Genomic DNA, 11,370 nt, shown 5'->3' with positions numbered 1-11,370 from the left:
TCTCTTCCCCCCGGGCCCCGCCCCTCCGGTCTCTCCCTCCGAGGCCCCGCCCCGCCCCGTCCCGTCTCTTCCCCCCGGGCCCCGCCCCTCCGGTCTCTCCCTCCGAGGCCCCGCCCCGCCCCGCCCCGTCCCGTCCTCCCGGGCCCCGCCCCTCCGGTCTCTCCCTCCGTGGCTTGTTCCCTCCAGCCCACCCCGCCCGCCCTCCCGTTGTCGCCCAGCTCGGCCCCTCCAGGCGCGCCCTCCAAGATCCTGTCCCGCCAAGCTCCTCCCTGCTAGACTTTTCCTTCCAGACCCCATTCCCTAAGGCCAGCCCTCCAGAGGTTCCCCAGGCTCCAGGCCCTGTCCCCAGATCACACCAAGTCAGCAGCCTTCCCTAGACCCCCTGCTTCCTCGCTCCGCCCTGGCCGCCCCCTGCCACCCTTCCAGTCCCTCTCAGCCTCTGTCCGCCCTGACGACGCCCTTCCATGCAGACCCGGGACTCAGTCCGCGCTTCGGCCGTCGGGCTCCTAGGGACTCTGGTGCGCCGGGGCCGGGGCATGCTCCGGCTTGGGCTCCGCGGCCCCCTGCGGAGGCTGGTGCTGCAGAGTCTCGTGCCGCTGCTGTTGCGCCTGCATGACCCCAGCCCAGATGCTGCTGAGGTCAGCCACCCCACACCTTCCCACCCCTATGCCAGCCAACACTCCCCACTCCCACCGCGCCGCCCCTCCGTCGATTACAGGTCAGGGACTCCCCCTCCCCAAGGACCTCAGGGGCAGGCCTCACAGGCTGCCAGATTACTACTGCTATTTCCTTGGGCAGATTCACTCCAGCCCCCTGCCCCGGGCTCTTCTGTCCCCAGCCCGATGCCCCTGCTCCCCCTCTTCCCACCCCACCTTTTGCCTTTCTACTTCCTGGACCCCTGACCCGGCTCCCTTCCCCTATCCCAGAGCTCAGAGTGGACCCTGGCCTGCTGTGACCAGGCCTTTTGCTGGGGCATGCTGGAGGAGATGGTCACCGTGGCCCGCCATGATAGCCCCGAGGCCCTGAGCCACGTTTGCCACCGCCTGGTCAGTAGGGAAGCAAGGTGACCTCGAGAGGGTATGATCAGCTGCCCTCTTGTTCCAGGGTTCACCGGGGCCCCCAAACCGTTTCTACCACAGCCAAACCGGATAGTGAGGCTGCTGGTGGGGCAAGTCCAAGGCCTCGGGCCATGCCACCTGCCCTGGGGGCTCTCCTGGACCACCAGCCCCTGGATTCAGCTCTGCAACCTCCTCCACACTCAGGATCCGCTCTCTTGTCCTGCCACCAGCCCTTTTTTCCCTAGGTTCGGTGGTACCCGGGCCACGTGCCTAACTTCCTGAGCCAGACTCAAGGCTACCTGCGGAGTCCCCAGGACCCTCTGCGCCGGGCAGCCGCCATGCTCATAGGTGAGGCCGCCTGGGTCACACTGCTCCTGGCACCTGGGCTGTGGGAGCTGGGCCAGCCCTGCCCTGCGGGGTATGGGGCCCACACTCATGCATCTGCTGTGGTCCAGGCTTCCTTGTCCACCATGCCAGCCCCGGGTGCATCAACCAGGACCTGCTGGACTCGCTGTTCCACGGTGAGGCCCCGCCTTGTCAGGGAGTGGGATCCCGGAGGAGTGGCGGGTTCTAGGGCGGAGTGGACGGGAGCGGTGGGTGGAGGGCCAGGGGTGGTCCAGGCACTCGGCCAGTCTGAGCAGTGATCTCCCCGCAGACCTAGGGCGGCTCCAGAGCGACCCCGAGCCGGCCGTGGCCACGGCAGCGCATGTGTCCGCTCAGCAGGTGGCACTGCTGGCCTGTGCCCGGGACTATCCCCGCGGGCTCCGTGTCCTCCGCCTCGCCCCACACCCCACCCGGCCCCCACCGGTCTTCACCGACAGCCCCTTCCAGCGTGGGAGCCTCGCAGGCCGCTGGGGCTGCCCCGGACCCTGCCAAGCCTGAGGCTCGGGGCTAGGGCTCACGGACCGGGATCTGACTTGGGCACCCCACGCTCACAGCAGCCCGTCCTCGCCCGACGGAGGGGCTCCCTGGGCCTGGTGCTGGACACCGGTGCCCGACCCCCCACCTACTCCCTCCCACCTACTCCCCCCCACCCCTCTTCAGGCACCCTGACGGCGATAGAGAGGGACAGCCAGCACCCATCTGTTCCCGCCAGGCCTCTTGTTCTCCCAGTCCCTTGGAGCGTCCCTCATGCCCCAATTGGGCATGGCTCCTGGCCCAGATGGCATCTGGTATCTTGAGTCTGGTGGGGGACCCTGAAGCTGGTGATCCCGTAGGCTGCCCTCCTGGGTCTCCACCTCATGCCTGGACGGGACGCTGTGGCCTGGCCGGCCCTGCAGCTGGCCACCCCCATCCTCGTCCTGTGCCCATTCCTTACCAGCATCCCGAGGCTCCTGACCTGTGTCCCCTCTGCCCAAGAATGTTGACCTGTCACCCTGCCACACTGCTGTGCCCTCTCAGCCAGGCCATCATGCTCCTCGTTCGTCATGTCAGGCCCCATGGGAGCCTGGCCTTTGGAAGCTGGCCCTGGCCTCCCTCCCAGCTGGGCCATGTCAACTTGGGATCACACTTGTGGGGTGCCATGTGCAAGCCCAATCAGAATGAGCACTGGCGACAATCCCCATCACCCCTCCCAGGGTTGAATGAGGACGGTGCCACTGGACACAGGAGGAAGAGGCTGCTCTGAGAGCCGCCAATGCTGTGACCTCACCCCTCTGGCTCTGGTCAGCAGGTTCCTGCAACCTAGGATGCCTGCCTGGAAATGTCCTCACGTTCAAGGTCCCCTTTGCAGCCTCCTCCTCACAGAAGCCTCCACACATGCACAAGGAGTGTGGGCAGCCTTGTGAAGGGCTGGGACCATTCCCCCTCAGGGGCAGGCATGGGGTCCTGCTGACCTGTCTCCCCAGCTGCTGCACGGAAAGCGTCTAAAATAAACACGTGGATGGAAAGCGTTGGGCACCTATTTTGAGCGTGGTTATGGGGAACTGAACTGGTCCAACATCTGGCTCCGGCTGGGGTAACAGGCCACAGGCCCTGATGTGGCCCCAGGTAAGAGCCAGTTTGGCAGCAGGGTTAACGGTCAGGCAGGCTCCAGGCACAGGCTGTGGCCAGGTCAGGCTGGGTTAACCTTGAGACAGAAGCTGCGCCCTGGTCCAACAGGCACTGAAAAGGTGCAGTTAGAGCTGTCAGCTGTGCGGTCAGGGTCTCTGCAGGTTTACGCAGGAAGCCGAGGCTCAGGCCCAGGACATGTGTCTTTGTGGAGTCAGGGGCAAGGTTTGGTTGGCTATGTGTATCCTCCATGGCAGATACCAAAACGGGATTCAACATATAAGAAATAGCTCAAGAGAAGGTGGGAGAGGGCACCATGGACATCGGTGGCCTGTGTGCGTGATGTCACAGGTGTGATCCCGGGCCTATGTGGTCCAGCTGGGAGGGAGGCTGGGACCAGCTTCTGGAGAAGACCAGGCTCCATGGGGCCTGACATGATGAACAGGGGGCTTGATGGCCTGGCCAAGAGAGCACAGTAGGTGTGGCAAAGAGACAGATCAACATTCTTGAGCAGAGAGGATGCAGGCCTGGAGCTGCAGGAACCTTCAGAAGCTCTCAAGCCAGTCATCTGTCTGAGGTCCGCACCGCCCAGGATGGGTTGGGAGCACCCATGAAGGGCACAGCCTCGGCACAGGTGGGGACGGGTGTCAGGACCCAGCCATATGGGTCCTCTCAGTAGCAGCCACAAAGAGGGAAGCCAACCTGGCCTCCTCGCTCACCTTGCAAGCAGGGGTTAGACCTCAGGGCAACGATTCACAGGCCACCCCTCCCACCAAGCACAGTGCTCGCCTGCACCCCACAGCACGCTGGGGAGTCTGCTGAGCAAACCCAATGGTGATGCTGTGCTCACCCCCAGATAGAGGCTCAGGTGGGGAGGTGGCTGTGGTGGGCAGGCAGCACCTCTGTGCTCCTCCCCACCATGGTGCCCAGGAGAGTCCGTGCCGTCCTGCAGCAGGCTGTTTATGGTCCAGGCATGGCTTGCACCACACCGCTGCCTGTTAGGAGTGTGTTCAGCCCGCCTTGCTCTGGCCCTGCCTAGAACCGGCAGCCCTGCCAGCATGAGTGAGATTCATGCAAAGTCCACATGGCCTCTGGAGTGTGACTCTTCCCTGTTGTAATTCCCGGGAGGCTTCAGGTGGCACAGTGGCCTGGTGCCTCCATGGGGATGCTGTGGCCCCCAGGGTCCATTAGATCTACCTTTAGAGAGCCCACCCCAGGGTAAATCTTCCAATGGAGGCTAAGCCTGGGGGGCAAAAGGGCAGGTGCACCCTGACATATTCACTCCCTTTCCACCTCCAGCCAGTGAGCCGGGGCAGTCTTGACCTGGATCTCTAACGGGCAGTATTGCCAGAGAGCTCACTGGGGCAACTCTCGAGATGGGGTCAGGTGTGGCCTGTCACGTGGCCCAGCCTTGACAGTCTCAGGGCCCCAAGGCTGTGCCTTGCGTGCCCACCTCTTCAGAAGCTTTCTAGGACCTGGGCGACTCCCACCACACTCACCCTCAAGTCACCTGAAAGGGTTTTCCAAGAAGGGCAAGGCTGAGGTGTTGTTTGTTCTACACTTAGCTCAGGAAAGCAGACGGGGGTGAGACAGACCAAAGGTCCGTTTCTTCAGCACTGCTTCTCCAGGAACCTCCTGTGTGGCCCTAGGAGGGTGGGGTCTGTTACCAGCCATGCCTGCACCCCCTAAAGCCCCTGAGGGCCAAGGATGGGCCACGCCTTTCTGCAGTGTGTCCCCAGACGCTCCTGCCCTGCTTCTGCCACGGACCCACCTGGTGAAACCTTCTCACCTGAATCGCCTTGCCCTTCCTCGCAGGCAGAGAAGCACACAGGTGGGGCTGGGCAGGGCCGTGGGCCCATGACTCTAGAGCAGCAACGCCTTAGCTCCAGGGTGAAGGGCTGGATGGTGCAGACATCACCTGCTCATGGCCCTGATGTCCCTCCTGACCCTGCGTGGGTACTGTCCTCACCCCTACCCACCCCACCCCAGATCTAAGACCCCCAAAAACTCTGCTACCAGCCTTTCCTTCGCACGCCAACTTTACTGAGCTTCTCCGACTCCTGAGCCCCACAGGAGACTGACCACATGGCTGCTGGGCTCCTGACCTTCTCAGGGCTGGCAGCTGGTGGGCAAACACTCTGCCCTGCTGGAGAGCTGCCAGGACATGCCCAAGCACAGGCTAGTGGGGCTCCCGGCTCAGGTCTGACAGCAGTGTGAGGGAAGCGTAGAGCGCACACGCGTGGCCCTGGGCCTGTGGCTCCCAGTGCACGTGGGGCGCGTCCTCCCTCAGCTCCAGGCCACACTCCTCCAGCAAGACCCAGGCTGGTGTCTCTCCACCCCAGCCGCTCTTCAGGAGCTCAGGGGGCAGGGACACGGTGCTGCGCTTCTGCCACGGGGCACTCTTCTCCAAGAGGCTGCCCACCTGCCAGGACAGGGCAGGAGTGTGTCAGCTGGGGAGCCCTGGGCACCTTGTGCCTGCCCATACCACCCCCCCCAGGTGCAGCAGGGCCCCCTTCCGCTGGCTCAGCCCACCCTCCCCCAGCCCAACCCTCTCACCAGATCGAGCTGCCTCGACAGGGTCTTCAACTCCATAGCCTCCACCAGCAACTGGTGCTGGACTTTACTCAGCGCTGGGAGAGAGTCAGGTAAGAGTGGGTTCCTGAAGCCCCACCTGGGAAAACCCACCTCCCTCCTTCCCACCCCCCACCTGCCCCACTCCCAGGGGCTGCTCACTGTTCAGAGCCCCCAGCAGGTAGACAACAGGGACGGCGAGTTCCAGCACCAGCATTCTGGAAGGGGACACCAGGCACTCCAGGACAGCACCTGCCGGACCACCCAGGGGCTCTACCGGCTCGGAGCTCAGGCCCTGCTCCAGCTGCGGGCACGGGAAGGGCAGATGAGCTTGGCTGGCTGGGCGGGCCCTGTGTGCCCCGGGCACCCTCCCCTGCTCACCGCCTCCTCCAAGGCTTGTAGGGCCAGCTGGTCCCGCAGCACCCCCTCCAGGCCCTCCAGCAGCAGCTGGCACAGCTGCCCGTCCATGAGCGCCAGTTCCTTGGAGACAGCTTCCACCTCTGCCCGAAGGCCCTGGAAGTCTTCAGTAACCGTGCCATTCGCAGGGACCGCATCTGTAGGGACAGAGGGCTGGGAGCTTACAGGGCCCCGGAAAGCCCCGGTCAGGACAGGCAGACCCCAGAAGGCAGAAGAAGAGCCCACCAAAGGCCCCAGGGACAGTCAGGAGGCCACTGACCTGTCCAAAAGTTGCTGATGTACCCCTTCATGGAGATGTCCGTCTGCCAGGAAAGTTTGCTGCCGAAAGGCCTGTAGTCTGGGCAGGGGCACAGGAGGGCAGGGCTGGTGAGTGCAGGGAATGGGGGGCTGTGGCCTTCCCCGGCCCTCACAGCCCTGGTCAGCACCTCTAACACTGGCAGGGCAGGGAGGGTGGCCCAGGCTCAGCTGTCCCGTGTCACCCCTTGTGTGTGTGGGGGGGCTGCCCGACCTCCCTGTGCCCTGAGCACCAGAAGAGAAGCCCTCAACTGCCAAGGGAGTGTGCTTTTCCCACTGGACACCCCAGGCTGGGGGTTCTCGGCTGTCACCTGTCCGGGGCGGCTGGAAGGTCTTCTGCTTCTTATCCGGGAAGAGAATGACTTCTGGCAGCCAGAAGGGAGCAGACAGGGACAGGCATGTCACCTAGATCCCAGCTTCCCCTCCCCTTCCCTACCGGGAGCTCCCCTGTCCAGCTCAGGCCCTGCCCCTTCACCCACACACCAGAGCCAAGGAGCTCAGCCGCCTGCCAGACACAGTCAACTGTCCAGCCAGGGGCCCACAGCAGCCCATGCCAGCAGGTAGCTCTCCCCAGGCCTCCCTGCTTCTCTGCCAGAGCCTGGGCCGGAGACACCCCCAACTCCAGCTCACCCAAGTTAGAGTGAATAACCAGCAGGGCCACCCGGAATGCGAGGACGCTGCCCGAGGGAATGGTGACCGTCTTCTTCTGGCTCAGGAGGCCCTGGCCCGTGCCCTCACCCTGAGGCATGAAGATGGGCTCAGGGCCGGGCCCTGGGCACTGGGTTGTGGGGCGTGGGTGTGGGCTGGGTGCTGGGGGCCAGGCCGGCCACCAGGGCACCAGATTGTGGGGCGCGGGTGTGGGCTGGGTGCTGGGGGCCAGGCCGGCCACCAGGGCACCAGATTGTGGGGCGCGGGTGTGGGCTGGTTGCCGGGGACTTCAGCTCCACAGGGCTGCCTACACACCTGCAAGCACATGGCTCCAGCCAGGGAAATGAGGCCCGAACCCTCCCGCCGGTGGGTCCGCGTGACTTCCACATCCTTCTGTGTCTGCAGCACCTCCGTCACCACGTACACGTTGTCCCCTCGGTGCCGGAGCTGCTGCAGGATTCCGTGCTCCGGCTGCCGCAGGTGCCTGTGACCCCAGGAGCAGGAAGCTCACTGGGCCGCAGCCCCCAAAGACACCTTCCCTCCCGAGACCACCCCATGCCACTGGGGGAGGTGGCGCAGAGGGCGCCTCCAGGCTCTGTGGATGCCTGGGCACCAGCAGGCTCTCTGCATGGTGGACCCTCTCTCCATGGGGACGGGGTCCTGTGAGGGGAGGAGCCCCTCACCTGGCCCCCACGAACACACCGCTTGTCCTCATAGCAGCCTGGGGCTCAGTCTGGTCCTTAGGATCAGTCCTGGTGGCCGAGGCCCCCCATGACCCCTGCAGCTTCCTTCCCAAAACCCGCTGCCGGCCACAGCACTCCCTTGCCTCTGCGACTTTCCTGATGCCCCAAAGTGGTGACCTTCCCAAGAGCAAGTCTGGGACTGAGCACTGTGGCTCACCCCTGTGATCCCAGCACTTTGGGAGGTTGAGGCCAGGAGTTCAGGACCACCCTGGCCAAGTAGTGAGAGCTCACCTCAAAAAATAATTTAAAAAAATAATAAAAGCAGGGTTGCTTGGGGTCAGTGGGGCCCTGCTCTCTCCAGGCCCACCTCTCCTGGAGCAGGGCCTGCCAGGTGTTCGGGCCCACGCTCAGCGAGAACACGTTCATCGAGGTGCTGGAGCTGTCAGACACCAAGACCCCGCCTGCGACCTTCCCCTGTCCTGTGGCTGCCACCTCCATGCTAGTCCGTAGCTGCCCGTCCACGGTGTCATGGATGTGGAAGGGGCCACCATGCTGCAAAACTAAAGCAAGGCCAGACCTGAGGCCCTGCCCACCTGCCTCACCCCTCCCGCCCCACCCCTTCCGCCGTGTCCCACACCCAAGGCAGCAGGACCTTTGGAGAGGCCCTGCCCTCTGGAAGAGGGACCCAAAGCTAGAGCCTGCAGAGCAGGGTGGCTGGCTGGCCAGACGCACCCTGCTTCCCCTCCCCCACCCAGCCTCCCTAAGGCTCTGCCTCAGCACCCCATCAGGTACCTGGTTCCGGGGCATCAGGCTCCAGAATGTCCTTGATTGACAGGTTGACATGCTTATAGCGGGGTTTCCAGAACCATGAGCTTGAGGGCTTCCTGACCAGCAGGCAGTAGGGCTTGAAGCCCGTGGAGCTCTGCAGGCTGGTCACAGGGATGAGGTCCCCACCGTGGTCCAGCTCCTGGATCACTCTCCGAACCAGCCACTCAAAGGCCGACCCCATGTTCCTGAGGAGGGGAAATGGGTCAGGCGTTGTGCCCTCAGGGATAGAAGAGCAGGAGTGGGTGGGAGCAGCATCAGCACTTGGATGCTTCCAATGATGGGAAACTCCTTCCCTTGGGAGCAGCCCCGCCCAGCTCATCCTGGGATGTTCCTACCAGCAGAAAGCGCCTGTCCCTGGCCACTCCCCAACACAGAAATACAGTGTGCACCCTGTTGTCGTTGGGGCCATGAGTACCTCCAGCCCGGGGCAGTGGGGCCTGATGCCCAGACCCGCTCTGACACACAGAGGGTTCTGTCCGTCCACTAGAATGGCTGCCTCTGGCAGGGAGGAAACAGAAGCTGTCACCTCCTGAGCATGGCACAGGGACCCACTGCAAAACCCAGCCAGAGTCTCACCCCACCCCAGCTGTGTCCTCCAGGGCCTTCTCTGTGCCTGGAGCTCCATGAGCCACCTGTCCAAGGCTGAGGTTTCCGGAGTCAGAGGCCACAGCGGAGGGCCCGCGGCCGCCCCAGGAAGCCTCGCCTCTGAGCGCGGGACCTGCCCAAAGTGCAGGCCGGGCCAGGAGGCAGCTGGGGGCGGAACCAGCACCGGCCCAGGCATCTGGATGGTCCACCCGGTCCCGGTCCAAGGGCGGGGCCTCGGGGCTGGCCAAGGGCAGCCTTCCCCAACCCTGGGCTTCCCCCCCGGGTGGGGCGCGGGGCTCTCCGGGCGCGCGCTGGGACCCTCAGGGGCGCAGCAGGACCAGCACCCCCGGCCCGGGAGCGCCGGCGGCACCGGGGGATGTGGGGGGCAGCTCACCGCGACCGTGGGCGCCCCGGGGGTGGGGCGTCTGCTCGCCTGGGAGCTGTCGGAAGAGGGGGAGCCGGAGGTGCCCAGAACCAAAAGTGAAACTGCGGCCGCCGCAGGGCCCGCCCAGGAGGCCCTCCAGGACCCGCCCCGGGAGCCCGCCGGGCCCCCTCCCGCCGCCTCTTCCCGGCAGCCCGCCGGGAGCACCAGCCTCTCGCGTCCTGGCCCCGCATCGCCGCGATAGCCTCAAACTTCCTAGCACTTTGTGGTTTTTCTTAAAAACTCTGGTCGGGCGCGGTGGCTCACGCCTGTCATCCCAGCACTTGGGGAGGCCGAGGCGGGCGGATCACAACGTCAGGAGTTCGAGACCAGCCTGGCCAACCTGGTGAAACCCCGTCTCTACTAAAAATACAAAAAAAATTAGCCGGGCGTGGTGGCGCACATCTGTAATCCCAGCTACTCAGGAGGCTGAGGCAGGAGAATCGCCTGAACCCGGGAGGCGGAGGTTGCAGTGAGCTGAGATCACACCACTGCACTCCAGCCTGGGGGACAGAGCGAGAAAAAAGAAAAAAGAAAAAATTAGCTGGGTGCGGTGATGGGCGCCTGTAGTCCCAGCTACTTGGGAGGCTGAGGCAGACAATTGCCTGGGCCCTGGAGGTGGAGGTAACAGTGAGCTGACATCGCACCACTGCGCTCCAGGTACCAGGTACCTGGTTCCGGGGCATCGGGCTCCAGAATGTCCTTGATTGACAGGTTGGCATGCTTATAGCGGGGTTTCCAGAACTATGAGCTGGGCGACAGAGCAACACTCCGTCTCAGAAAAAACCGACAAACAAAAACTCTGGGCCTGGGCCAAAGGGTCACAAAATGTGGAAATTGCCACAAGCAAATGCAAAGAGGCTCAACATCCTGAGTCAGCAAGAAAATCAAATTGAATCCACAGAGAGATACTGCACGCCCACCAGGATGGCCGTGGAGTCACCAGAACCCTTGTGCAATGTTGGTGGGAATGCCAACCCGTGCGGCCCTCTGGAATAGGCCTGGCAGCTTCTCCCACAGTCTCCGTGTGTCCCAGCAATTCCACTCCTTAGCTCTACCCGTATGGAAAGCAGGGACTCAAACACATACCTGTGCACCAAAGTTTGCAGCAGCATCCCTTGCCATAGCGGAAAGGTGGAAGCCCTGTCCATCCACCGAGGCATGCTTCGACCAGATGTGGGAGTCCAGGCACTGCAACGCAGGCCGTGGAATGGTGCCCGCGGTCCAAAGGAAGGAGGCCCTGGCATACCGGACGACACAGATGGACCTCGGAGACATTGTGCTAAGTGAAAAGTCAGACACAAGCAGCACACGGAGTGACTCTGCTCACATGACGCATCCAGGGTGGGCACGTCCAGAGGGCAGAAGAGAGATGGGGCTGCCAGCGTCTGGGGGAGGGGGTGGGAGTGACTGCTGCTGGTTTGGTTTCTTTCTGGGGTGAGGAAACGTTTACATACTGACTGTGGTGACGTTTGCATACCTCTGAATATGCTAAAACCCACAGGATTGCACACTTAAATGGATGAATTATATGATATGGGAATTATATAATTATGTCTTAATAAAGCCATTATTTTAAAAACCTGGCTGGGCGTGGTGGCTGACGCCTGTAATCCCAGCACTTTGGGAGGCCAAGGCAGGCAGATCACGAGGTCAAGAGATGGAGACCATCCTGGCCAACGTGGTGAAACCCTGTCTCTACTAACAATACAAAAATTAGCTGGGCATGGTGCTGCATGCCTGTAGTCCCAGCTACTCAGGAGGCTGAGGCAGGAGAATCTCTTGAACCCGGGAGGCAGAGATTGCAGTGAGCCGAGATTGCGCCACTGCACTCCAGCCTGGGCAACAGAGTGAGACTCTGGTTCAAAAAAAAAAA

General features: G+C 63.1%; 2 protein-coding genes across 9 annotated transcripts in view; one reads left to right on the top strand and one right to left on the bottom strand.

Annotated features, from left to right (window-relative positions):
- Positions 1-2,947, top strand: part of MROH6 (maestro heat like repeat family member 6) — a 7,760-nt gene extending 4,813 nt beyond the window's left edge. For 2 of the 4 annotated variants that reach the window (XM_032255108.1, XM_032255119.1), the window contains 6 exons: positions 471-638; positions 927-1,046; positions 1,304-1,406; positions 1,514-1,579; positions 1,714-1,781; positions 2,636-2,711. In XM_032255108.1, the coding sequence (XP_032110999.1) occupies positions 471-638; positions 927-1,046; positions 1,304-1,406; positions 1,514-1,579; positions 1,714-1,781; positions 2,636-2,641 (531 nt within the window). In that variant the 3' untranslated portion in view covers positions 2,642-2,711. Of the gene's footprint in view, positions 1-470; positions 639-926; positions 1,047-1,303; positions 1,407-1,513; positions 1,580-1,713 lie in introns of all 4 variants that reach the window. The other 2 variants (XM_032255114.1, XM_032255098.1) reach the window with 2 other exon arrangements.
- A 2,121-nt stretch (positions 2,948-5,068) lies between these two features.
- On the bottom strand, positions 5,069-10,243 carry GSDMD (gasdermin D). Of its 5 annotated transcripts, none has more exons than XM_032255140.1 (11): positions 9,468-9,577; positions 8,453-8,673; positions 8,028-8,220; positions 7,293-7,461; positions 6,960-7,062; positions 6,641-6,694; positions 6,295-6,372; positions 6,000-6,172; positions 5,781-5,922; positions 5,604-5,677; positions 5,069-5,469 (listed from the first exon to the last, which is right to left on the bottom strand). In XM_032255140.1, exons 2-11 carry the CDS (start codon positions 8,667-8,669, stop codon positions 5,227-5,229), a joined length of 1,446 nt encoding a protein of 481 aa, XP_032111031.1. In that variant the 5' UTR covers positions 8,670-8,673; positions 9,468-9,577; the 3' UTR covers positions 5,069-5,226. The 5 variants fall into 5 exon arrangements, with proteins under 5 accessions (XP_032111031.1, XP_032111024.1, XP_032111043.1 ...); XM_032255133.1 differs by having other exon boundaries at positions 6,960-7,068; positions 9,468-9,575; XM_032255152.1 differs by lacking the exon at positions 9,468-9,577 and adding an exon at positions 9,065-9,304 and having other exon boundaries at positions 6,960-7,068.
- Positions 10,244-11,370: the final 1,127 nt, after the last annotated feature.

This window comes from Sapajus apella, unplaced genomic scaffold (genome assembly GCF_009761245.1).
Source record: "Sapajus apella isolate SASKATOON/1434 unplaced genomic scaffold, GSC_monkey_1.0 scaffold3, whole genome shotgun sequence".
Lineage (NCBI taxonomy): Eukaryota > Metazoa > Chordata > Mammalia > Primates > Cebidae > Sapajus > Sapajus apella.
This window is presented reverse-complemented; position numbering and strand designations above follow the sequence as displayed.

What these genes read in the sequence shown, in the direction of transcription:
- GSDMD (XM_032255133.1), bottom strand. Translation starts at nt 8,669, where the DNA reads ATGGGGTCGGCCTTTGAGTGGCTGGTTCGGAGAGTGATCCAGGAGCTG. An exon ending in CAGGCCCTGCTCCAGGAGAG is followed by an intron (nt 7,462 to 8,027) that starts GTGGGCCTGGAG and finishes CTGGGGTCACAG; the next exon opens with GCACCTGCGGCAGCCGGAGC. An exon ending in GGTTATTCACTCTAACTTGG is followed by an intron (nt 6,695 to 6,959) that starts GTGAGCTGGAGT and finishes TCTGGCTGCCAG; the next exon opens with AAGTCATTCTCTTCCCGGAT.